Source organism: Diadema antillarum, unplaced genomic scaffold (assembly GCF_040938485.1).
Source record: "Diadema antillarum isolate AM-2024a unplaced genomic scaffold, OU_Dant_1.0 seq00000423_RagTag, whole genome shotgun sequence".
NCBI classification, from domain to species: domain Eukaryota; kingdom Metazoa; phylum Echinodermata; class Echinoidea; order Diadematoida; family Diadematidae; genus Diadema; species Diadema antillarum.
Genome location: NW_027271406.1, coordinates 96140 through 120934, shown reverse-complemented (window position 1 = coordinate 120934; position 24795 = coordinate 96140). Strand labels below are relative to the sequence as shown.

The window sequence follows — 24795 nt, the reverse complement described above, 5'->3', positions numbered from 1 at the left end:
AGGCGCTAAAGTATTAGTTATGCTGTCATACCAGATACCACTCATTCCACAAAGTATACCAGCTACAATCATCAGATTACAGAGGTTTTCCTTTTGTGCTGTTACTATTATTAGCCGTTGATAAGATTGTATGCTCGATATTATCATTAAAAACAAGTGATAATTTAAAGAATAGAATAGCCTGGAATTTGAATCCGCATCACCGACTGAGTATATTGTTACCAAACACCCAGAGTAAAACATGGATTGGGGATCGTGCTTTTTCCGTTATGCCACAGTCACATATAAACACGGATGTTCAAGGATCTACACGGTGATCTGGGGAGATCCGGGGACGTCCGGGGAGATCCGGGGAGATCCGGGATTTTGGTATGATTGTACACACGGTATCAACACGGCAGCTACACGGATAAGGCCGGAAGAGCGAGGCGTCTACACGGACAAACACGGCATCTACACGGATCTACACGGCAGCTACACGGCAGCCACACGGACCACCCCGGATTGCTCTGCCAACACGGCAATCCCCGGATGACGCCGGATGTTTTTGACCTCCAAAAGTTGCTGTGTTGACCTCCCGGCGTCAACACGGATCTCTCCCCGGATCAGATCCGGGGTGGTCCGGGGTGATCCGGGATGTCTATGTGACTGGGGCATTATGGGACCGAAGTTGTAGAATCAGTTACCTATTCAGTTAGGGCAGCGTCATCTATACAGAAACATTAAGATCCAAACTTATCTGTTCCTCTCACATTTAGAACTAAATTCAGTTGCAATCTATAATGTTCGGAACAATTGTGTTCTTTACCTGGTATGTGTTTGCTTGTTCTCTACCATTTTCTTTTCTGCTGTCATGCTTGTACACGGACATACCTATCTTCTTCTTTTTTTTTTGAAGCGCCATAAGTACCAAAAGGTGGATCTCTGCGCTATGCAAAATCATAGCCACTGTTATCTTATTATCATTATTATTACTATTATTATCATTATTATTTTTATTATTATTATTATTATTATTATTATTATTATTATTATTATTATTATTGTTATTATTATTATTATTATCATTATTATTATTATTATCATCATCATCATCATTGTTATTATTATTGTTGTTGTTATTATTATTATCATTATTTTATGTGGGCAGTGTTGCGGGTCTATGGTTCTTGAACATCTTTTTCATTTGGTGTTCAGTATGATACAGATCAAGCATAAGATCTTTTTCGCGAAGAGGAACAGCAAAAACAGAAATAAAAAGCTCTGTAACTATGCACTCTCTCTCTCAAAAAAAAAAAAACCAACAAAAAACACATATTCCCTTCATTCTTAAAATCGCTACATTGTTCCTTAAATAGAATGCAGGCGGCTAAAAATTATTCAGGCTTCTGCATCGTACAATATTGCCGTCTTACATGTTAAGAAAATATTTCCGAATATAAGATAGAACACAGTCACGCAACAGTTTGACTTCAGCTTACTCATGCATAAAGAAGAAGGAATGTAAAAAGCATCTGAATATCAGCCATCTTCTAGCATTCTCCCCAAAGTCATTTTGTTTCGAAAGACTTCTCCATTTTCTTTATGCATGGAATACACTTTGTATTAGATAGGTATTTCAGTGAGGACTGTTGTATAAGAACGTTACAGACACTACGTCTTTCACACTACACGCTCTGAGAAAACAAAAATATATCACTGACGAAGAGAAAAAAAAAATACCGTCTAATGATAAATAAATCATCTTTGTTCTTGCATAGAACGAGTGTCATATAGGAACACTTTGGATAGGTGCCGAACTCACGCTCACACGATAGATAATTATGGTTCTTATTTGCAGATGGCGGGGTTTGATAGGGACAAAAAGATGATGCTAAAAGGGGGAGGGGTCCTTCGTATATCTGTGCCCGAACCACGCTCATTTTTTTTTTCTCATTGTCAATACTACAACCTACAATCATAAAAGAGTATTATCGTCTAATCATTCCCAAGACTGACCTGTGAGTCAGCGCTGATAATGACAAACATGATTTGTATGAATCCAGACACAATGATATCTCGACTGGCTCTGAACGCACAAATAAAAGGTTCAACTCGACTACGGGCGCAAAATGAAATCGAGATGTGAGCTACGATGTATCGAGACATCGTTAAAGTCTGCTCTTGGTGACGTGAGTTGGCATGGCCGTGTACGGGGTGTCTGCCTTGAGAACATAAATGAGGTCCTTAAGTCGAGCCTCAGAGAGACTTCAAAAGGAAATCCACCCCAAAAATATAAACTTCAAAAGAAAGAGAAAAATATTCCCTACAAAACGATACAAAAACGACCAAAATCAAATAAGAAAAGAGGAAGATATGACATAATTTCACATTATTTGGGAAAAAGACATTCTTGACCAGTCCTTATGAATATTCAAATGAGCCAGTTGATGATGTCATACCCTCACAATTTTTTCATATATGTTATGTATGAAATTCTGATTTTGTTTTCTTTTTAGCTTAAACGTGTAAAAGCATGTTCTCACATCAAGATATATCAGCGTTAACACTTGTTCTTGGGGGGTTGTTTTGAGGCAAGTTTTATATTCATATATGGCTGAAATATGAGGTTTTTGTCATTTCTGTGTATTACTCTGTAAATGAATAAGCCAAGTTGTGTAAGATCTGTCACAGGTCAATAGTACAAATTTTGGGGTTCTTATATCGATAGTGATTTATTTATCTTGGAGAACCCTTGTTAATTATGTAAGTAGAATATCATTGCTAGAAATGTAGGTGTTCTTAATAAACTTAGCTATTATTTTGCATATAATAATTCTACAGAGTATAATTTTATATTCAACTTTGATTATCTTAATTATGGGATTATGGATTGGGGAAATGCTTCTAAAAACCTTATCGATTCGTTATTTATTGTGCAAAAACGCGGTATTAGAATTGTAAAGCACATTGGATATTGACCCACACGAATGAACTTTTGTGAGTAACAAAATTTTGAAAATTCCTGAGTTATTTCATTACAACGTTGGCCTGTTAATGCTTGAATCTCAACTTGGCAATTACCAGATGATTTTTCTCGAATATCTACAAGAAATGATACATTTCATGATTATCCAACTCGTGAACGTTATGCGCGTCACCTTCCACGTACCCGAACAGTTTTCGCGAAAAAAACCCCAAAACAAACCAAAAAACATTATGTTCACTGGGCCTAAGTATTGGAATGAACTCCCTACGGAACTTATAAGTTGCACCACTTTAACCTCATTCCAACGAAAATTGAAACAATATCTTCTGAGCAGCTAAAGCACGCATAGTGTATAGTACTTGTTGCTCTTATTGTTTTCTCCCTTGTCTATCCTTTATATTAATAGTCTGGTGGGATCCTAACCATTTACATTATTCTTGATCAGTCTGCCTGTTGCGCTCTTCAAGAACTTATTGTTACATCCGATTGAGAAAATATTTTGTCATGTCTCGCTAATCAGTGATACAGGTGATCTTACTTTGTATAAACCTTTAGTGAAAGCAGACAGACCTCTCCTTTCCCTTTCTCCTTTCAACTTTCTTATCTCTATGCAAGTCATCCCTCCCTCCTATTCTCCTTCCGATGTATATCATAATATTATGTATGTACGGGGGCTGCACGCAAATCAAGCCACGCTTATGCTGCAGCCCCACTGTATTATTCCTTGTTGTATGTTTGCTGTACTTTTTGCTGTATATCGTGCAAAGGCAATGAAGAAAAAATACTCTGGGAACAACTTGTATTTATGTTTGTACATGAATGTGCATGTACAATGATGTTACAGAAACCAATAAATCAAATCAAAATTATAGAAATTCTTGCAGGTGACAGCTGTCGGTTACCATGGTCACACGACCTGCATGGTTTCAGGATCCCTGCTGGAATGTGACTCCTGAGCTCTATTGCCCTTGTGTGAATTGTTTACATCCATGATAAATTTCTTATTATCCCACCTTCTATGTGTTTACGCCATACTGTATCGCCATTTAATATCTATACCTCCACACCCACTTCAATGTCTACAATCTCAGTTGCTGTTCTCCCAATGTCCTTACTTGCAGTAGGTTAGAATATTGCTGCAACATTTGGCCTTTTTGCATTTTATTTAGTAACACACCTTTTTTTCAGCGGATTTGTAGTTTGTTTTCATCTGTTCCCCCAGTTATAGTATAGTCTAAAAATAACTGTATTTCATACTTCCCCTAATATGTTTTATCACGTAACCTGCTGCTATACAAGCTTGCTTTCACGCAGGCCCCATCATATTTTTTCGCATTATGACCACAGTTCAACTCCCATGTATGCTTACCTTGTGTTTATACCAAGGCAAACTTTTGTACATTCCAGTGAAGTTCATCTAATTTATGTTTTGTATAATTTTCGTATTCAAATACTTTATTGTGATGATTATGTGAGAAATATGAAAATAAACTGAGATGAAAAATGATAAAAAAAAAACTAGCCAAGGGACGACTATCCTTTTGCTTAAAAGAGACGTACTGAGATCACACTCTGTACCTTGAAAGGACATGCAAAACGTAGGTCCTATATTGTCTGAAATGGCACAATTCAATCATTTTCGAGAAGAAAGGAGTACCGAACGGTGTAGGGGACGAGACCCTTGACTCGTAACCACTACAAGAGATCATAGGGTCGAATCCTGCCCATTGTCTTTCTCTTGGACAGAATATCGTATTCACGAGGGTGGTCATGCAGAGGAACGTTTGGGTGTTAACGTGGCAAGATCTTCAGGAAGAATGGTGTTTACATCGCTAGATACCCTGAGAAAACATCATTTCCATTTAATCAATTGTCATCATTATGATTAAATACCTCTTGAAGATGAGTGTATACTCCTTTTGCAGCTTCGTTTAGAGTGACTATACTTCATGGTAACAAAAAGCAAACGGTATATCAACCAGGCGTACGATGCGAGAAGTATAGAATTGAACGCGTTATCACGCTTTTTCCTTATGTCATGTATGTGACAAAGGTTATTATTGACTTCTCGCGAGTTCCAACCAGTTTTGACCTTGTGACCCCGTGCTATCCAGGTACTAGGTGTATGTTACAAAAACATTTCCCCCTTTTGATCCCTAATACACCATAGTTCGAACGCTATATATCTGGTAACACTGTCATTGATACTCATAGCTGAAAAGTGTACAATTTTGTTGGAGGTGATTTGAATGTGAAAGCATAAATCAGTTTCAGTAAATCCATGATTATTGTTAAGGTTAGGTTCCGGATTTTGGTCAAATTCTAACCCTCTGTACAAAACTTGATGTGTATATGAGTGTGTGTTTACAATGACCCTGAACAATGTACATGAACACAACCTTTGCAGAGCTCAGCTGACCAGGCTTCTGGTCTCTTGCTCCAAGGCACATGACTACTTTATTAATAATTCATAAGGGATTGCCCTGGGTACTAGTAGTCTGAATTCATGGTAAAGGGTGAAATGCATGCACACGAAAAAAACAAAGTACGCACATTTTTCCATGTTCTTGCATTCACTGCATTTCAGGTTGAATAAAGATAGCTATGATAATGGCATTCCTCATGAATAATAAAGTATTCAAACCCAGGCCATTGTCTGGGTTTTCACCACGCACACTCCCATACACACCAATTGATTCTGTGCAGAGAGCAAAATCTGAACCTTGAATTCAATGAAACTCAAGTTTGCTTTCATTTTCAAATTAGCTTCAACAAAATTGTACGCAATTCCGCTTTTACTCATATAAATGCCAATGTTGTCTGATAAATAGTTTTTAAACTATTAAGGACCAAAAGTAGGATTTTTTTTTTTTGTAGCACCTACAGTATATAATGCGTAGTTTTGAAGATTGAAAAACAAGAAAGAAAGAAATTGCACATGACTCGATCAGGCTGTTGAATCATGGCTTGTTTACAAATACAGTCCTGTACCAGATCGTGCTCATTGAGATCTTAGCTGGCTCTACATATCTACAAACAACCAAGGAGGTCATTCATTCGGCGGTATTCCTGTTGCACTTATAGGCTCTATATTGACAAGTATCAATACTCGGCGCTGACTCTCAAATTGTTAAGTGGGGAGTTCCTTGACTTGCTCTTTCTAATTGACAGACATTTTAGTGATAAGATAAAGTCTTTAAAGACTCTTCAATTCGTGATCAACTCACGCACATTGTCATTTGGGCCCCTGGAGGAGTCCGCATCAAGTCCTGATACTTTAAATCGCATTACTGATCTTGTTTTGAGGCTACCTCCTCGCAGATCATTCGGACTTTATTTCACACAAAGACAACAGAGAATCAAAGGAATATCTTTTATTTCATTTTTTTTTTCATTGCAATTCCAGCATCACTTTTATTTTTTGCTTGCAATTTCCTCCGATTACATTATGATACTTGTTCATGGGAACAAAGATTAAGCACATAATTATGTAACTGAGATTACAATAAGTCACATTTATATCGACGTCATTGTGAACCATAAGGATATACACAAAGCGAGAGACAAAATCTATTATATACAGCGAAAATACACACAAAGAGAGCAAATCGTAACGGGACCATTTTATAAACAGTTTTCCCAAATATAAGAATTTACAGCGTAATAATAATGAACATTTGTTAAATGACATTTTTTCATAATCATTATGTAGACTCTCTTAAAATCATGCTTGTCTTTTTGTTGGTGTTGATGATGTTGATGTTGTGGTATTTGAAGTGACTTTAGATTTAGGGGCAGGCAATGTGTTGTTTTTACTCTTAAGCCCTTGAAGAGAGAAAACACACACACATATACACAAATAAAGGTAAAGTTCGGTGTCGAGGATTTCTTTTTTAAAGGGTTTTTACATGTGTCACAGCCAAATTCCAAAACCGCCAAATCTCCCCCAATCTAGCTTACTACAATAGAACTCTTAAGAAAACATTTTGTTTTCGTCGTCTTTTTGAAGGTGTGGAGGAAATAATTCTGCGGTTGCCCTACAGCCAGTACTCAACAAAAGATGAACATTGAACGTGGTCGTGAGAAGAGAACCTATCTCTCCACTCAATTAGTCTAGAGTACAGTAAACAGACGGACAGCTTTTATCGAACAAAACGTCACACAAAAACACAATATGATTATCATCTTTTTCAAAGTTTTGATTGCATTGCATTATTTCAATTACCTGAAGGGTTTACATACTATCTCTTGTGCACAGAATATGTTCACTAGAAGCATTGAAAACATGAACTTCTTTGCTCGGAAACAATTGTATTCTGCAGCTAAATATTGACTCATAACTCAATCGTGTTTATAGGACAAATGAGGAGTAAGATTTTTGTAGGGATATCGGACATTCAATGATTTCCTACCGATTCTGACTTCCCCTGATCACAGCGCCAATATTAGACGCATTAGTCATTGGTTGTAACATGTATCACGTAAGATTTGTTCAGAGACTAGTCGTGGAACAGTCTCCATAAAAATATTTCTCTCTTTTTTCTTCCTTTAAAACAACAACAACGTGAAAATAAGGCGGAGAAAAAAAGGCGGAGGAAAAAAAAAAGCTTGTACAGTAGAGCCTGTTGTTGTTGTCACTTTTGTTTGCTACAAACGCCCTCTTGGGCAAGACCCGAAATGATGGTAGTCGTAGTTGTCTTAATTTTTATCACCCAACAAAACGTTCAGCAGCTGGTTTTCTCTGATCTACTTCTAAACGAAAGAGTCAAAACATTCTGTTAACGTGTGAATATAAATATGCAATTCACGTCCATAAAAAATTAAGAATGATATCAAAAAGAGTAGTATTGATTTACTCTTCTCGCCCGGAGAAGTAAATTGTACAACTGTACACACAGCTGTGAAATTCTCCCTATCGCATATAGCTCTCCGAATCTGAACGCTGTGGCGCTCTAATTTTTTACTTCCGGTTATGAACGCACGATGTGTAAATGTACGCTTTTCTACACATTGAACGCCGAAGTACTAGTATTCACAGTTCGTATTAAATTCTGTCTTATAATCAATTCTGTATAATAGAGTTATTTTCTAATCTGTAACTTTTTGATGAATGGGATTCTTCTGCAAAGTGGCCCATGAATGCTGGGCCGATGATGCAAAACAACGAAATTATGGAAAATATCTATAGATGAAGGACGTGACGTGGGTAAACTGCAAAACTGGAAGTGCACGTCCCAAGAACGATCGATCAGATATCGGTATCGCAAGGTGATATCGCTTGATATCGGCTAATGCGATAGGGAGAATTCAGCAAATTCTGCCTTGAACGGCATGCGTTCAGGTCCAGCTGTAGATGGCGCTAGTCTTGCTCTGATAGCTGCTAGCAGTGGACAACTTTTTCTTCCCGCTCCTGCTGAACGGATGGCATGTCCGTCGAATATTCTGTCTTTCAAATTTTCATCTTGTGTCTATGGCTTTTCGTACCCTGTTTTCCAGCAGTATATACATGTATCTTACTCAACATCACTATTTCCTTTGTAAACCTTGTTTCGCTCATTTTGGTTCTTCAGTCATTACATTTCAAACTATAAGCCCTACACGGTACATTGAGAACATTCACATGACGATGATAGTCATGAAATTACGGTGTATCATAAATGGAACATATTCTGCATTTCCCGTCCATTATATGAACATGCCTTATTGCTGCATCACAATCATAGGTTAAGAGCCTTTTTACATTTTGTTGCTATAAAAGATAAAGTCTGTGTCATTATAAAAGTATAAAGTTGGTCGTTCGTTCACAAGAGCAGCAAAAAGATTTTACACAAGTCGTTTCTTTTGCGACAAATCTACTATTCCATCCCCTGCCCTTTCCCATGTTAAAACCTTTATCACGTTTGGTTTAGTTTTCTGTTGTCTTTTAACTATCACCCGTTAGCAGCCTGGGACATCCCCACTCAAACAACAGCTTGATAAACATTATTTGAACCCTGATAATTTTATTATCATCAACACTGTTGCAGCTTGCGGTCAGTCTCCATTTTTAAGTCCATCGAGCCCTTTTCTGTTTTCCTGCAGGCCAGGTTTACCCCGGCCTCTCTTCCTCAACGTGTTCTGAATCGCTCAGCCTACATGGTACTGGTTGCTTCACGAAAACGCTTCCACCGTGACGACCTCTTCTTGGGGCGGTCTCTGTTCATGAGGGACGCCACCTGCGGTTGAATAGAAGTAAAGGCGATGAGAAGGTTGCCTCGAACACCATCGGTTCAGTGGCAACTTAACGCCCTATAATCATTCTCACCCGATTCCAGCCGCAGTATATGGCATTGATCTTTTTACAGTTTAACATGGGTTACGAAGGATTGACATAGTTTGAATACCTGGATCATTTAGATAATATCTTCAACATAGTACTAACTTTGTGACAGTGGTATACCGCATAAAAAGGAATGAATAATTCAAGAAAATCATAAGATTATTCTAAATATTTCCACTTCACTTGCTCACGTTCAAGTCTATTCTCTTTCTCTTTCTTGACGTAATCAATAGCACAATGTATGTAGAAGGAAAGAGACAATAGTGATCAAAACGATGATGAGGATTAAAGAAGTGAAACATTTGAGTGATAAATAATTTGGGGTGGAGATGATGGACTCGCTAAAAAGCGAATCTTGTAGATTGTGGATCCCGCCACTTACAAAATTATACATGTACAAACAAGAAGAAAAAACTTGATGCAATCCCATCTCTCTAATTAAAAATAAAAGAAAGAAAGAAAGAAAGAAAGAAGGGGGTAGATTGACCTACAAAAATGATAACGTCAGGTATTCTATTGGTTGGGTTAATGGGATAAGGGAAGCAGTTTTCTTCCCGTGTAACCATCGCCTCAAGACAGTCACTAATCAAGACGGGTAAATAATTGTGAAAAGTTTAAGGAGAAAACAGATATTGGAAAAATGTGAATTAGATTATTTCTTTCGACGGAGTAATAGGTGATATGGCAGTTTAATCTAAGACGGGGGCTTCGGCCCTAATAGACATGATTGGGCGACTGGGGAAATTGCCTCTTATTTCCAGCATAAACCCGCTCGCGGTTTAGTCTCGCTACTCGACTTGGGGGAGGATGGAGCAATTACCCCTGACTCTGCCCGGCACAGATGAGGGTATTCTGGCCGTCAGTCGCAGTTATTCTGTCACTGTCTACGTTCAGCTCCATTTTCCGCTCCTTTCACGTGATTCATTTCCCCATCAAACAATCGCTATGAATTTTACCGTATTTTTTAGTCTGGCCCCGCTAAGCTGGGTGGCTTTATTACGGATACATCAAACCCCTCAGCGTTCAAAGGGAAAATGGCGGATTCCGGGTGAAAAAAGCAAATTAGTAATATTATAGATGACAATTACGAAGTGAACGATGCGTGTGTAGATGTTGCTGGATTCATGTTGCGAGCATGTTGAAATATGGATTATTAATAAGCGTCCTTTGCCTTTTTATAACATCAAATGATGCCAATGGCAGCGTGAATTCTTGAAGGACTAATTTAAGCTCAAAGAATTACATTGTTCCGCTTTCTGTAAACTCCCGTCATCACTACAGACATAGGATAAGTTACTAGAGTAGTCGTCAGACGAACATTGCTATCACACCATGGTTTGACGCAAACAAAGAGAGAATCTTACCCTCAGCTGCATGTTCTTGAGTGAGAGGTAGGCGTCGTGAACCGACACGTAGAACAAGTCTCGCTTGATCGTGCTAAGTTGAGACAGAGACCGGATCACGATATCTGCCAGAACGAATAGGGAGATGCAGGAAAGATAACAAGTTAAGGATTCCATAGGAAGATGCATGAATTACAATTATAAGGACTAGGAAACAAGTCTTAATCACTTGAGTACTGCTGACATCTGTTCTCCTTTTTTTTTTTTGTATTCTTGCATAATCATGATAATTGGGGGCGCTGTGGCATAGAGGATAAGAGTCTCGACTCCCAGTCGGAGGACCCGAGTTCGAATCCCGCCCCGTGCTTTTAGTACCCACAATGTCCCTCTCGACCCAGGTGTATAAATGGGTATCTGGCAATGCTAGGGTAAAAATAATGGCAGGGCCCTCTGGTAGAGCAGTGGTGACACTGAAGAGGCTACCCTGGATAAATAAGACCTTATTATGATTATAATTATAATTATGATGGGCGTGGGACTAAGGCAACAGATGAGGAGGGTATACAATGAGAATAGCTCGTGGACCATGCGGGAGACGATAGGAGAACCCTTCGTGTGTAAACGGCTGCAGATGTAGCAATTTGACGCTTTGTCATTTCATTTAATTTAAAGGAAGCGGACGTCTACAAGACCGCTCAGTGATGAATCACCCTACTGTACCAGGTTCGAGGTGATCACCACGGGCGTTGCCGAGAGGCCAATGGTGGTGCTAAAAGGGCATTCGTTTCTGATTTGTGTTTTTGATGCTAGAAGAACATGTGTTCTAAGCTAGCTTGTAAGCCACGTTATCAGCCTTTAAAAGAATCTGTTATTTCCGATACTGTTACGTCAGGATTCAGGTCAATGTAGGGGGCTTGCTTGCGAGCAGCGGAGGTGCTAATTAAGGATGTCTTACCGGAGCAGCCGGCAAGGACAACGGACACCCCAACTTCCCGGAAGTCGCTGACCAGTGATGCCATGGTCTTAGCTCCCATCGAATCGACGAAACCGAAGTGACCGCAGTCAATGATGATGGCTTTAATTTTCAAGCTTCGTTCTCGAAGGGTTTCCTGAATGACAGGGATGATAAGAGCATGCGAAGATGTCGACATTGTCAGTCAATAGTAGGAATATATTTGTTTGTTTGTTTGTTTGGTTTTTTTTTTCAAGGAAAACGACACGACGAAGACAGTTAGGTTTTGTATGAACCATTACGTGCGATTATGTACTTTGCGGCAGCTCTTGACAAAATGGCAAACCTACCTGAGAATGAACAAATATTACAATTTTAATGTTTCTGTGATTGAAATCATATTGTTTGAGTCTACCGTAATCACTGGATTCTATTGTCCACAGAGTATACCAAAAGACATCTGTATACAGAATACATCCGATGGAGTGGGTTATCTTTCAGCCCTTACTCAACAATTTAATAGGTTAAAGATACACATTACACCACCATCGGTATCATGAATACTCATTAGAGTAACAAATTAACAAGAATCTGTGCTGCAAAGACGTGGAAGAAGAGGCTGATGTCACAGCTCACCTCGTGGGTGGCGGTGAGTTCAAGCACGTCCATGGGGACGTTGCTGTTCTCCGATCGCTTCTTGATCTTGGCGTCCTTGTCGCGCGCCTTCTGGATCTTGACCAGGAGTTTGACGGGGTTGATGTCCACGGCCTCGTACACCTGGTTGCGGAACATCTCGGCGTTGGCGAAGTACAGCGAGCCCTGCATCTGAACCACTTTGACGTGCTCGTGTTCTTTGGCCTACACGGGGTGTGGGAAGAGTAAACAGGTTGACTCGTGGTATAATGAACCGCGTAATTGACTTTTTTGTTGATGATGTTATGTCCGTTATTGTTATTACTGTTAGCGGTAGTGGCAGATGTTTTTTGCTGTTGTTTGGTGAATTCCTGTTGACCTCTTTACAGGAAATGTGTCTTCTGTAATTCAAAGTCTTTGAAAGCTCTTTTTCTCCAGTTATTATTTATGTGAAATTGTCTCACAATGATACAACTGTAAGTGCTGTCACTGTCATCAAACTGGACTACAAAGAAAGAAAAGCTTAAGTGGAATGGAGAAACGTATACGCATACACTTTTTGACTAGTTCCTCATCTTTTTTTTAAATCTTGCTTTTAGCATCTTTAGATACATGTACATTGGAAATATTCGTCACTTCGAAAGAAAACAAGCATGAATGTACCACAGGGAAAATTGCTCCTCCAATTACAACGAAGTAAACACAATTGGGTTGATTGATCATGATGTAGGGTCCGTAGCCCTGCAATCGTGTAACACAGGAATTAACTAACACAAAAAGGTATACTTATTCATCGATTCACGTTTTATACTAATTTTTATATTGTGGAAATGATTGCAGGAATATCAACGCGTATATAGTGTGGTACGACTGATTAAATCTTATGCGGATTACCGCAGGAAACAAGGCTAAGAACTAACTTTAAAAAACCCAAACAAACACAGCAACTTGTCAGATATCTGTTTATATTTTGACAATCGAAAATCAGATTATCTTAGAAGGATTAAAGAGATTAATATAATCACATTTCAATCTTTGGGGCGATATAAAAACAAACGATGATCATTCCTATCACAGAGTTGTTCAGTGAATACAGTGTATCAGATGACTAGAGATTAAGTGCTAGACAAAAAAAAATAATGATTATGGTGATCAATCATCATAATCAATAGAAATGATCAGGTCTCTAGCTGGCACAGTATGTAAAAGAGCATGACAAATTTGACGACGGCTAAATTGTACTTATCATCTAGTTCATCTAAGTGTTCGAGGAAAAAAAAAAGAAGAAACGACGGGTTTAACATGTAAACCATACTGCAGCAACCGTACGTCTTCTGAAAAATGTGCAAGTGACACAAGAACAGATTTTACTTCCTGAGTCCAAGGTCATTAATTGCATCAAGGAATGACACAATCTAATCATCTTATCAACTTACGGTATTGTATCGTTTAATGTTCTTGTACATCTCAGTTCCCGGGATGTGGCCTCTGGTTGAAAAGTGTGGTGTCTGCGTTCTGACCACGGTGACGAACAGGGCCACGACCACCCCAACACCGAGACCGAGATCGACTCCGATGAAGACAACGGCGCTAAAGGTGCCGATCCAGATAACCTTCGAGAAGATTGAACATAAAAATTATAAACTATAGTGACCTTTTATTCAACGGCAGTAATCCTCCCCTTAACCCTAAAAGGGCCGGGGGGGGGGGGGGTGGCGGAATCCGCCCCCCCCCCCCGACGTTTCGCGCTATAATTCCGTAACGCGAGAAGGCCTCGTCGCGAGGCTTCTTGACTTTGTTTGTTCAAGTCTCGCGCAACTTTTGAGACCAAATTTGCGGCGTCCGCGCATACTTTTGCGAAGCCACGCCCATTTTTGTAACGGAATGTCGCCCCAAAACGGGCACAATTTTGTGATTTTGTGTACATTTCCTATGGAAAACAGTGCTCTGTCATGAAAGTCATAAAAACCTGATTATTTCTACAATTAATCACTTTCATTGATTAGTTTTGTGGTAATTATGGTAGAAAAGTGGTCAGTGACAATTTCCAATGAAAAAACAAAGAAAAAACAGAAGTTGAAAAACACAGAAATACATAAGAAATTCTGAAAACAATAAAATACATAAGAACTGAAATGAATTTTGGAAGTTTTTGTGATGTACAATTGTTGAATATGCTAAAACAGATTTACAAATAAAAAATTAGACTCTCAATGCTTTTAATTAGGCTAAGATATGATCTTGAGCTTAATTTGCATAATTGATTAATTAAAATTAGAAATTGATTGTTTCAAAAAATCTTATGACACAATCTTGTAGATTATGACGCGGGTCTCACGCATGCAAAATTTCATCGCGATCGCACCACCGATGGCCGAGATCTCGGGGGGGGGGGGGGGGGGGGCGGAATCCATCCCCCACCCCCCCCCCCCCCCCCCCCGGTCTGAGCATAGCCAAAAAAGCCCGGCCCCTTTAGGGTTAAACCTAGTAGAAAATTAGTCTGAAAAGAGCTTGGTTAAAGCGACGGTTTTTCTGCTTTCGGTTAATGAATGCAATTTGCATTGACAGTTTCTATGACTTCAGAGATTCGTTCAGGGGTCTTTATATTTATCATGAAGTATGCGTCCAAGTGTCTCAGTAAAACTATCAAATGAAATATGCTACGCAATGACATGATGGGTTGTCTCTGTTAAAAGATAAGACCAAGCCCCTTTCTGAGATAGATTGAGTTTTGAGAGCCATGATTTTAAATTCCTTCAGATAAGAGCAACAGGTGGACGTAAATTGGTGTCAGGCAAATGACGATTGTATACAGTTCAGTGTCCACCTTGACCTACAAAGCACTAAAGGTCAATGCAAGCGTTAAATGAAGTTTCTGCACATGTTCGGAGTGCCATCAAGGGCTTTGACACCCCAACAACTTACGGTGGTAAAATATATTAATAGATAGAAAGTCATCTCCGAGAAAAATCAACAGCGAGGAGCCAAAATGACATGGAATAGTTTTCAGTGTTTAAATTTTGTTTAAAAAGAGAGTGAAATGATTCTACCGCTAATTACTAATATAATCTGTAATTTGCTAGAGGAATCCATACTATCGCTTTAATGTATTTGTGAAGGTATTCGTATATCCCATCATATGCGAAAGTCGCCCACTGTAATGCAACATTCTCCATAAGCCGATAGATACTACCGTTATTTTGCATGTGATCTCAAGTGACATTAATATCAAGCAAACCTAAATCGTACAAAACACTTGATTTTGCGAGTGATAAAGTGATGAAAAGATTAACAATGAAAGAGTAATAAGCATTATGTTCTTATGCACAGAATTGCAGAGAAAGAGATAATAATTATGTCTTTTTACTGCCTCTTTTTGACATTAGCGCAAACTTTAATTCTCTTCTCCCTTTTTTCAACTCACAAAGTCATATTTTGAGTATCGGAAGAGGAAGTGGAGATCCTTGAATTGCAAGAACATCCCCTTGAGACCCTGACAGATGATAGCAGCAAGAACGGCCTGTGTGGGAGGGGCGCAAAAGAGAAGAGAACATGATTAAAGCAACACAAACCGTGTGCACAGAGAGCACAAACACGACAAAGAAATGGATGTACATGTAGCAGGATGTGGATTGTTTACAACTAGGTCATAGTAAAGTAAGTTTGTTTGCAATAGCGTTCAGAGGCAGAGCAAATATAACAATGTGTTAATCGATACGATCCCTTGTGATGATTTTTGCTTGTAATCTGATTCTTTGTTGTTGTTGATGTTGTTGCATTTGTGGTCGTTGTTCTTGATGTCGCTGTTATTGATGATGATGATGATGATGATGTTGCTAATGATGTTGTTGATGATGGTGTTGTTGTGGTTGTTGTAGTTGATGTTGTTGTTGATGTTATTGTTGTTGTTGTTGTTGTTGTTGTTGATGATGTTGTTGTTGTTGTCGTCGTCGTCGTTGTTGTTGGCCCTGACACTATGAACGAAATTTCGCAAATGTAACTTTCATTTTTTTTCATTTTCACTTTTGTTTTTCGATTGGCCGGAATAGCGAAGTAGTAGATGATATGCTGTTGACTATATAGAATGTAGTGTAGCAAATGTAAGATTCCACAAAACCTGTGACTCAGTTGTGATTTACGATTCTATAGTGCTTGCTCAATGTTCCATAGTTAAAAGTTAAGTGAGTCCTTTCAATTCAATTAAATTCAATTCAATTCATTTATTTTCATTCTTGTTTTTCCAACAAAACATAACGCGTAATAAATTTGGAATTACATCATAAACATAAACATTCGACTTTGCAAAAAGATAAATGATACAGATAAACAAAAGAATGCATACTGGCAAAAAAAAAGTACAAAGTTATGCTTCAGTTGAGAAAAAAGAACTGAGAGGTCCATGAAGTGGAATGCTCTGTTTGAGTTGATACGGTTGGATGGTCTCTTTTTATTTAAAAAGAGGTGTGGGCTTACCTTCGGGAGGGGTTCGAACCACGGAGCCATGAAGAGTAGCACAAACATCACCATGGTAGAAGACACCAGAGTGACAACCTGCAACCGGAACAAGATCTCTAAGATTAATATCGTGTTATATTATAAGCGGTTAAAAGAAATGTTACATGATCTGAATCATTCAAAACTCCGAGAACTGAGGATTGAAGAAAAGGATTCCAACATCAATTACAGATTTTGTCATTCATATACTGATGATTTATTTCAAATGGAATTTGTTGTAGTGTGTGTATATACTCTTATGTGAACTCTCCCCTTCACAGGAGAAGGTTGGTGGTACTAGTATTGCAAGACTTTCTGACGAACATAATTATTCACTGCAGTGCAGATAGTGCAATTTGTCACATCGCACGTCTTAAGCTACATGCTATCATCGCGCTCAGATGATTGCCAGAAGAAGAAACAAAAATGAGTCAGCGTAAATTGTGTCTACGTAAATTGTGTCTACATCCCCCCTAATCACAAAAACTCAGATGAGCACATTTTCCAAGGATGGATGTTCCCCTGACGGATATCCATGTTCCTGTCGTTCCCTCTGCCCTAGCTTCCCCTGTGTTCCCCAACGACTACTCGAGTATCGCTACCGCAATGACTTCTGGGATTAAAGGATTCACATCGAGAGGTGGCGCACTAATCGACGAGAATTCTCCTGGCACCTACGTGCTGTATTTCCGATTGCATCCGCACCACGCATAATGCCAAGTGTATGTATCCTTTTCGAGGTATCAATTCTCTTTTTCAGTTTCAGTGCACAGTATTTGTTATTGTTTTCTTTAAAGTATATTGAGTTTGTAGAGTCTTTCTGAACAATTGTTTTCATGTGAAGAGCTGTGTTTTCTGATTTTTCCCTCGTATATTCTTGCACCTGTCACTCATTACTGTATTCAATTATAGTAGTCTGGTTAATTGTATCAATCGTAAGCAAGGCGGACAAGTCTCACAAGTTAAAATAACTATTAAAAAAACGATAATAATAACAGGGCTCATTACTAGAAAGAAAAGGAAGCACTATTTGTTTAATTAGTGTAATATTCAGAGTGGATGTGACGATAAACACAGAAAAAAAATTACCTGAGTTTTTCCTCCAACAGCCTCTTGGATGGACGTACGCGCAAGGGCGCCACAGCAGACGAAGCAGTGGAAGAAGGATGAAACAATGTTCGCAACTCCGTAGGACAACATTTCCTGCAAGAAAAAAAAATGTGATTAAAAAAGAGTATACTCTGGTGCTACGTTCATATGACTTAAGTCGCACGCAATGCAGAAAAAGAAAACGCGTGCTTATATCGATTTTTATGCATTCCATGTCCAGTGTACAAAAGAAATAACATTAATTTACCGAGTACATCATAAACACCACAGTTCTGTTTGTTCACTACTTTTTCGTCATTCGTTTGTATTCATTATCAAAAGCACATCGCATACAGAGAACATTTTATTTCACAGTATGAGATTGGTGAATGATAAAAATGGCAGTAATTTTCAAATTTCCTAATATGAATGATTCATAAAGTATCGCACGTTTGTAAACCGCACGTGCTATTTGGTATGCTCCTACAGGAAATCCGGCAGGGGACTTGGACAGGAGAAGGAATGAATCGATACAGCAAATGCTGTCAATCAGTAACGCCAGACTTATCCTAGAAAATGACAGAAGGTAGTTAGGGCCACGAAATTGTAACAACTCTTTTATCATTTTCCCATCTTTTTGTCCTCCTTTCATTTAGTCCTGTTCTTCGGCATGTCTTTCAGAACTTCATTACTCGACTTTTATAGCGATCCTCTTTTTTTATCGTCTGTCTTCCAATCTCTATTGTATCTATTCCTCTATGTCTATTTGCCTCAGACAGCAGAACACTTGTCATTTCTTTCAACAGAATGTTTATCACTGATACATGATAGGTCTTCACATCTCTAGGTAATGATTCCCCGCAGACACGTGTGACTAAAATAAATTGCTAAAGAAAATTTTTGTAAAGTACACGAGAGTCAAATTTGGTAAGAGGGTGAATCAGCTGGTTTCATGTGAATCCAGAATTTTGTTGTTCTGTTTTGTTTGTGTTCTGTGTTTTCATCCCCTATTGACAATACTTACATCGACCCATGGAGCTACAACAGTTCCACGATTGAACTAATTCATTTCTTCACTCAGTGTCCGTGCTTTACTAGACATGTACACCTTAAAGGTCGTGCGTACATTTGGGAGCAGTGATTTAAAAAAAAAATGTTCAAAATACCACATTTGATGCATATATGCCATGCATGTGTAGGTCAGTTGTATCACAAAGGGTAGACTATGTAAAATTTGTCGCCTAAAATATAAAGAGATATTACCATGCATTTTCTCAATAAACCATAACTGTAGATGGTTTAGTCTGGAAATATTTTAGTTATAACTTTTGTTCACATTTCGTATATTTAACAATACTTTACATCGATTATACTGATTCAAATTTTTACATTGGTTGTTTCTATTCCTAACTCACATTTTAGAACTATTTTGAAGCACTAAAGCTAGTGTTTTGTTTCATCTGTAAATGGTAAATTATGCCTCTAAGCAACTTTATCATATCTTCTCGTATTTTCAGTCATTTGTTTATATATTTATCCATTCATTTAATCATGATTACCTGGTTGGCATCGATCTCGTAGTTGTTTCGGGTGGCGAAGGTCTTCGAGAGCGAGACGGAGAGGGCGAAGGCAACGATGGCGATGGCGAAGCTGTCGCCGATGAGGGATCCGAAGAGGGTTCCGAACATGGACGGCATGCGTGGGGGAGGGAAACTGTGATGAGCGATGAAAAACAAACGGAAGAAACGTCACAACTTTTATGAATCAAACATGATGAACACATTCATACAATGACACGAACATGTATTAACGAACTCGCATCTAGAAAATTCTTTGTTAATTTAATGCTACTAAACATTCCTTTCTCAGCAGTGTCTTGGTGATATCTCAGCACTGAAATTCCATATCTTATTGAATCCATTTTTTTTTTGCACTGCCTCATGTAGTAATCAAAACGATATCAGAACCACCTGGAATTAATTTCATGCTATTTGTTTGTCAGGTTTACACTAAACGCAAGTGTATAATCCATGTGCACGTTTGTAATCCTCATCTCGGCTGCGATCATCATTTACACGTATCCACTAATACGAGTTGGCAAAACATTTCTCAATTTACAGGTCAAGCAGCTATTAGAGTCTCCAGTGGATCGTTATAATTAATTGAATTCTGCAAAATGACGTTCAGGAAAACTATCGCGAAAAAAACGTTACTTTTATGATTTCAGCTGCCATGGCAACAACCAATCAGCTGGGGACAGTCTTTGGTTGTTGCCATGACAGTTGGGATTACAGTTGTAATTGATGTAACTCTCAACAGGCAGATAACCAGGGAGGACATGAATGATATTTATTTTGCTCCAACTCCGGAGTGTGTTCATCTCGGGTATCACAGTGAATTATTTGGGACAGATAATATTCTGCCCACTGTTCATGAACGTGAGCACAGACCGTCTGCATACAACACTTCTCCAATTTAAGTGACCAGGGAGGTGAGACTCACCTCCCTGGTGTGACAACAATAATCAGAGAAGACAATCTCCCCTAGAAAGTAAAATGGGATCGCTAAAGTCCAGTCATCGTTACTCATCTATCATGAGATACAGGTTCCACAACCACACACTGGCCCCAGTCTGCAGTCTGTATATTATTTCGTCATGATGAAACAATGTACCCTCCTCCTCCAGGACTTCTTTTTCTCGTCCAGATAAAGACCTGGATGAGTGCGAGGGCGTTTTATCTTAGCCTTCTCAGTACCCCTGAAACGTTTTCCTTCGTAAAAGTGTAAAACAAATGTTTGGAAACTAAGAAGCAGCTTGTTTTGGAAAAAAACACGGTCAAGGTTGTACCTATGTAGCAAGCCTAGTCTCGAAAACTGAAAATTTACTGTTAATTGTTATTGTGACTTCAGTGTCAGGTACAGCAGATGTTACATGTATGGCTGTCTCTTTTATATTACGTTTTTTAAATGTACGACCGGTTCACTTTCATTTTGGGACCGTTTCGAGACTCGCACCATGCCTGCAGTTCTCATACTTAGAAATTGATGTTCGTTGTTTAAGGTACGTGAAGTACGTGAAGATCAAGCTCTATCTGAAGGAGGAGCCGAGAGCTTTGATTTTTAGAATTCCGGCGACATCCAGGCCCGCTCTTTGAAGTATTGACTCACCACTAGATCTTAAAAGCCTTGTGCCGTAGCCGTTAATAAAACTTCTGTGGTCCTTTTCAAATCTTTATCTTGTATCTGTCGACCATAACATTTTGATGGTCTTTTTTCAATTTATTGGTTTTATCTGTAGATTATGGTTGCACTAAAAATATAACCAGTGTTAGATTAAGATTTATTTGTCTTTCGGATAGGCAAACAAAAGGATGTGATGACATCATACAGGTTTTCTGTGATGATTTCATGATCATATTATGTCGTCATCTCATGTAGAATGATGCTTCATTCTCCTCATAAACTTACATTCAGTGCTAGGACTCGTCTGCAGCCTGATAATTGTCGTTATAATTGTTATCATTTTCTGTATGAAATAATGAGTATCTCATCGATTGAACGTCGATGATGCCTCGAGAAGTAGGACTACATCCTGTCATTAAAGACTTTGAGTGACTGGCCTACCCAATACGACACATCTACTCTTACTTCTGGAATTCAATCAAGGCTCACTATAGATGAACAACGCCACAATATTGGCTCTACAAAATGATCGGTGTTAACAATCTTGGCGAGGGTAAGAAATAATTTCCCATCGAGAATGATTAGTGAATTTATAGGGCAATTCACACATTATAGATGCATAAGTGGCTAAATTTCAGACGTTAACTTGGTATTATTCTTTCTCCTTCACCATGCCAACGTGACTTTAAATTGTTTTATGTCAGGAAACCTCCCCCTGGTTCAATGCCAAATTTGGACTCCCCTTCTCCCCTCCTTCTTCGGTGAAATGCGAGAGGACTCATCATGAGGTTGGCTGGTCGCACAGGGATCCCAACATCCGTAGACACAGGAAGAGCGGGGGGCCAAGGCTGCAGACAGGACCCAGGGCGAATTTTTTGGCACACACTCCGTATGATGTGATGCTCTCTGCCATATTCCCGGGGACTGTATCTTCCTGCGATCTCGACCGCAGCGACTCGTTTTTAGAAAGTCCCGGTTTATTTTGGGGCAAGTTGCTACACTGTACTAATTTTCCATCTCTCGTTTTTTTTTTTTTAACTATGTGTGGGCATGTGTGGAACATTGGTAGTTCCAGAGGGGGAAAATAGTGTGTGAGTAATCAAGTTTTTTATTCTCCCTCCTTTTTTATCGAATTTTTGCCTCTTTACCCCGAGATGACCCTTAAGAGCGTCGTCGAGGGACTGTGACTCAGAAGAGCGTGCGACAAACGGATGTCATGTGTTGGGCCGTCTCGTGAGCGGCCTGGGCTCTGAGTGTGTGCTTCTTGCACGTCGTCATTTTATAGATCGAAATAATGTATACATTATGGTGAAGGGTGCGGACGCTTTGTATCGTAAAAATAGCGTCGGCAATGTCCATCTCGTACAATCCCTTAGAAAGGATATTTGCCAACTTTTTGTCGCAGAAACAGGGACATCGTGGGAAAGCCGTAAAGCAGTGACGCATCGTGCCAATGACATGCCGAATATCAAGCAGACGTGTGTTGAGTGATAGAATATCAAGCAGACGACAGAAAATGCAACAAAATAAACACACCCGAAAGGTGTTTGTTAATTCCGACAGGGGTAACAGCAAAGTAAAACAAAGATCTCATGAACTTCTGACAAGATGCTTTCAGGAAAAATGACAGGAGATTGAGAGAAAGAGTTGGAAGAGAGGGAGTGTGGGAGGCGGAGAGAGGAAAAAACTTGTGGTAGGTGACAGACAAACATTCTGGCTCACAGTGCCGAATAAGGTAACAGTGAGCAGAAGGAAATTCCTGACTATCTTACTCACCCGGTTTTGATGTCGTTGATAATGTCCACTCCGTGACGCTGGTACATTTTGGCAAACTTCGACACGATGATGGAGATGATAACCTACGTCACAAAGAGAACACAAAGAATTAATCACCACCCGGCTAATATCTAAAGCACAGGGAAGCCTATCGAGTACAGACAGACTTCCAAACCTGGCTACTTTGGCTCCCGACATTTTCGCCATGCAATCAAAATCAAACTGTAGCATGAAAGAAAGGACTTGTTTCTTGAAAATTAATTGTCCATTATGTACTGTGGATAACCTATCGTTAAGACCGATCATTTAATGTGAGTCATAAAGCTGATCTACGATTTTGAAAAAAAACCCAACAACCAACCAAGGAGAAAGCCCTCATTTTTTTTTTAAATCTTCCTAAAACACCGTCGTAGAGGGGTGTGATGTTCGTTATTCCGAAGCACACAAATTCCTGACACCGAAGTATTCGTTATTCCGTAATTGAAATAGGGTTCGTTATTCCGAAAGCGCGTTTTCCAAAGGTGCGTTAGTCCGAAGGTTCGTTTTTCCGAAAATTAGAATAAGGTTCGTTAATCCGAAAAATTAGGGAAAAATATGCACACTATCCGCAGATGTGTAATTATCTTAACATTTTACTTTATTAAGATACTAACTCGTTTCTTGATTAACAAACCTTCGGAATGACGTACTTTTTTCTTATTTTCGGATTAACGAACCTTCGGAATAACGAACCTTATTTCATTTTCGGATCAGTGGATCTTCGGAAACACGAAGCTTATTTTATTTTTAGATTAACGAACCTTCGGAATAACGAACTTCCGGAATAACGAACCTTCAGAAATGATGAACCCTAACTGTAGGATTGACTGTAGTCAGCGCAATAATGTTCAGTACATTAACATTGAATGTATGTGTGTGTGTGTGTGTGTGTGTGTGTGTGTGTGTGTGTGTGTGTGTGACGGGGCATACAATGGAAACAAAGGCGTTTTCGCATTCATATTCCTGAAGCGTAGATTTATTTCAGTGTCTTTACATTTATTGAACGACGTCGTCTTTGAATACTGAACAATGACGATTCAAAGTCATCAAAGATCAAGTTGACATGGTTATAGAAAACCCAGAACATGGACCAAATCTGTTGGAAATGATGGCTTTCTTCGTGAGAAACAATGCTTCCCTAAAGGCGTTCGTGTTGAATAGACATTGCTACCATTGTGTTACCATTATCATCCATAGTTACGGCGGGCTCATGCGTGCGGACTTGCTTGCGAGCGTGTATTTATATGCGGGGATTCACGCACTCAGATTTATTCGTTAGTTCTTCCCAACTTGGACCTGCAGCCTATAGTGGACAACACAAGATATGCATTTCGACTATCATGCTTCAACATTTCCCTATTCTCCAACAGGTCAAGTCTCATTTTAATCCTCAAGCACACACCTTGTTGGAAAAGCATTTTGCAAATTGGGCTCTGCTCACTGAAAAAGAGTGTACCGTATTCCATGGTGAGATAAAAGGTGGAAGATCAGAATCACACCCAGCAGGAAGTTCGTGCCTCCAAATTGACAGCGGCAGATGCCGCCAGAACATGACGCATTAACACTCAAGACAGATCCCAGAACAAACGTAATATGAGTGTTTGCTCCTGTTGTCACGTTCAATTAGAGTAGCATGTGTTGCACAGACTAAACGCAACATAGCGCGTCAATAAGATAATGTTAGCTATCCGAGCTTTCAGGAATTGGATGATTCAAAAAGTTTTACCCACACAAGATCTATTGGATCTATCTCTCAGTACGACTGTCGCTTCAATCTCACAAGGCTTAGGGTCTAACTTGCCATTGCCATAATAAAATTATTAAATCTCTCGTTCATTCTCTCTCTAGATACAAGTACTGTATATATACGTATATACACTGTATATACATTTATGTATATAAATATATCACACATAAAGATAGTATATAATTCTAATTATGTACGTATCATTCTGCCAGTTAGTTATCAATATACACATTTTATTATCTGTCCATTTAT

General features: G+C 39.0%; 1 protein-coding gene across 1 annotated transcript in view; it reads right to left on the bottom strand.

Annotated features, from left to right (window-relative positions):
• Positions 1–9099: 9099 nt before the first annotated feature.
• Positions 9100–24795, bottom strand: part of LOC139732452 (prestin-like) — a 31890-nt gene continuing 16194 nt past the window's right edge. The window contains exons 7-16 of the mRNA XM_071643315.1: positions 22758–22840; positions 19358–19511; positions 17799–17912; positions 16689–16766; positions 15640–15735; positions 13652–13828; positions 12219–12440; positions 11586–11739; positions 10652–10755; positions 9100–9183 (exon numbers count right to left, since the gene is read on the bottom strand). Of these exons, the coding sequence (XP_071499416.1) occupies positions 9100–9183; positions 10652–10755; positions 11586–11739; positions 12219–12440; positions 13652–13828; positions 15640–15735; positions 16689–16766; positions 17799–17912; positions 19358–19511; positions 22758–22840 (1266 nt within the window). The remainder of the gene's footprint in view (positions 9184–10651; positions 10756–11585; positions 11740–12218; positions 12441–13651; positions 13829–15639; positions 15736–16688; positions 16767–17798; positions 17913–19357; positions 19512–22757; positions 22841–24795) is intronic.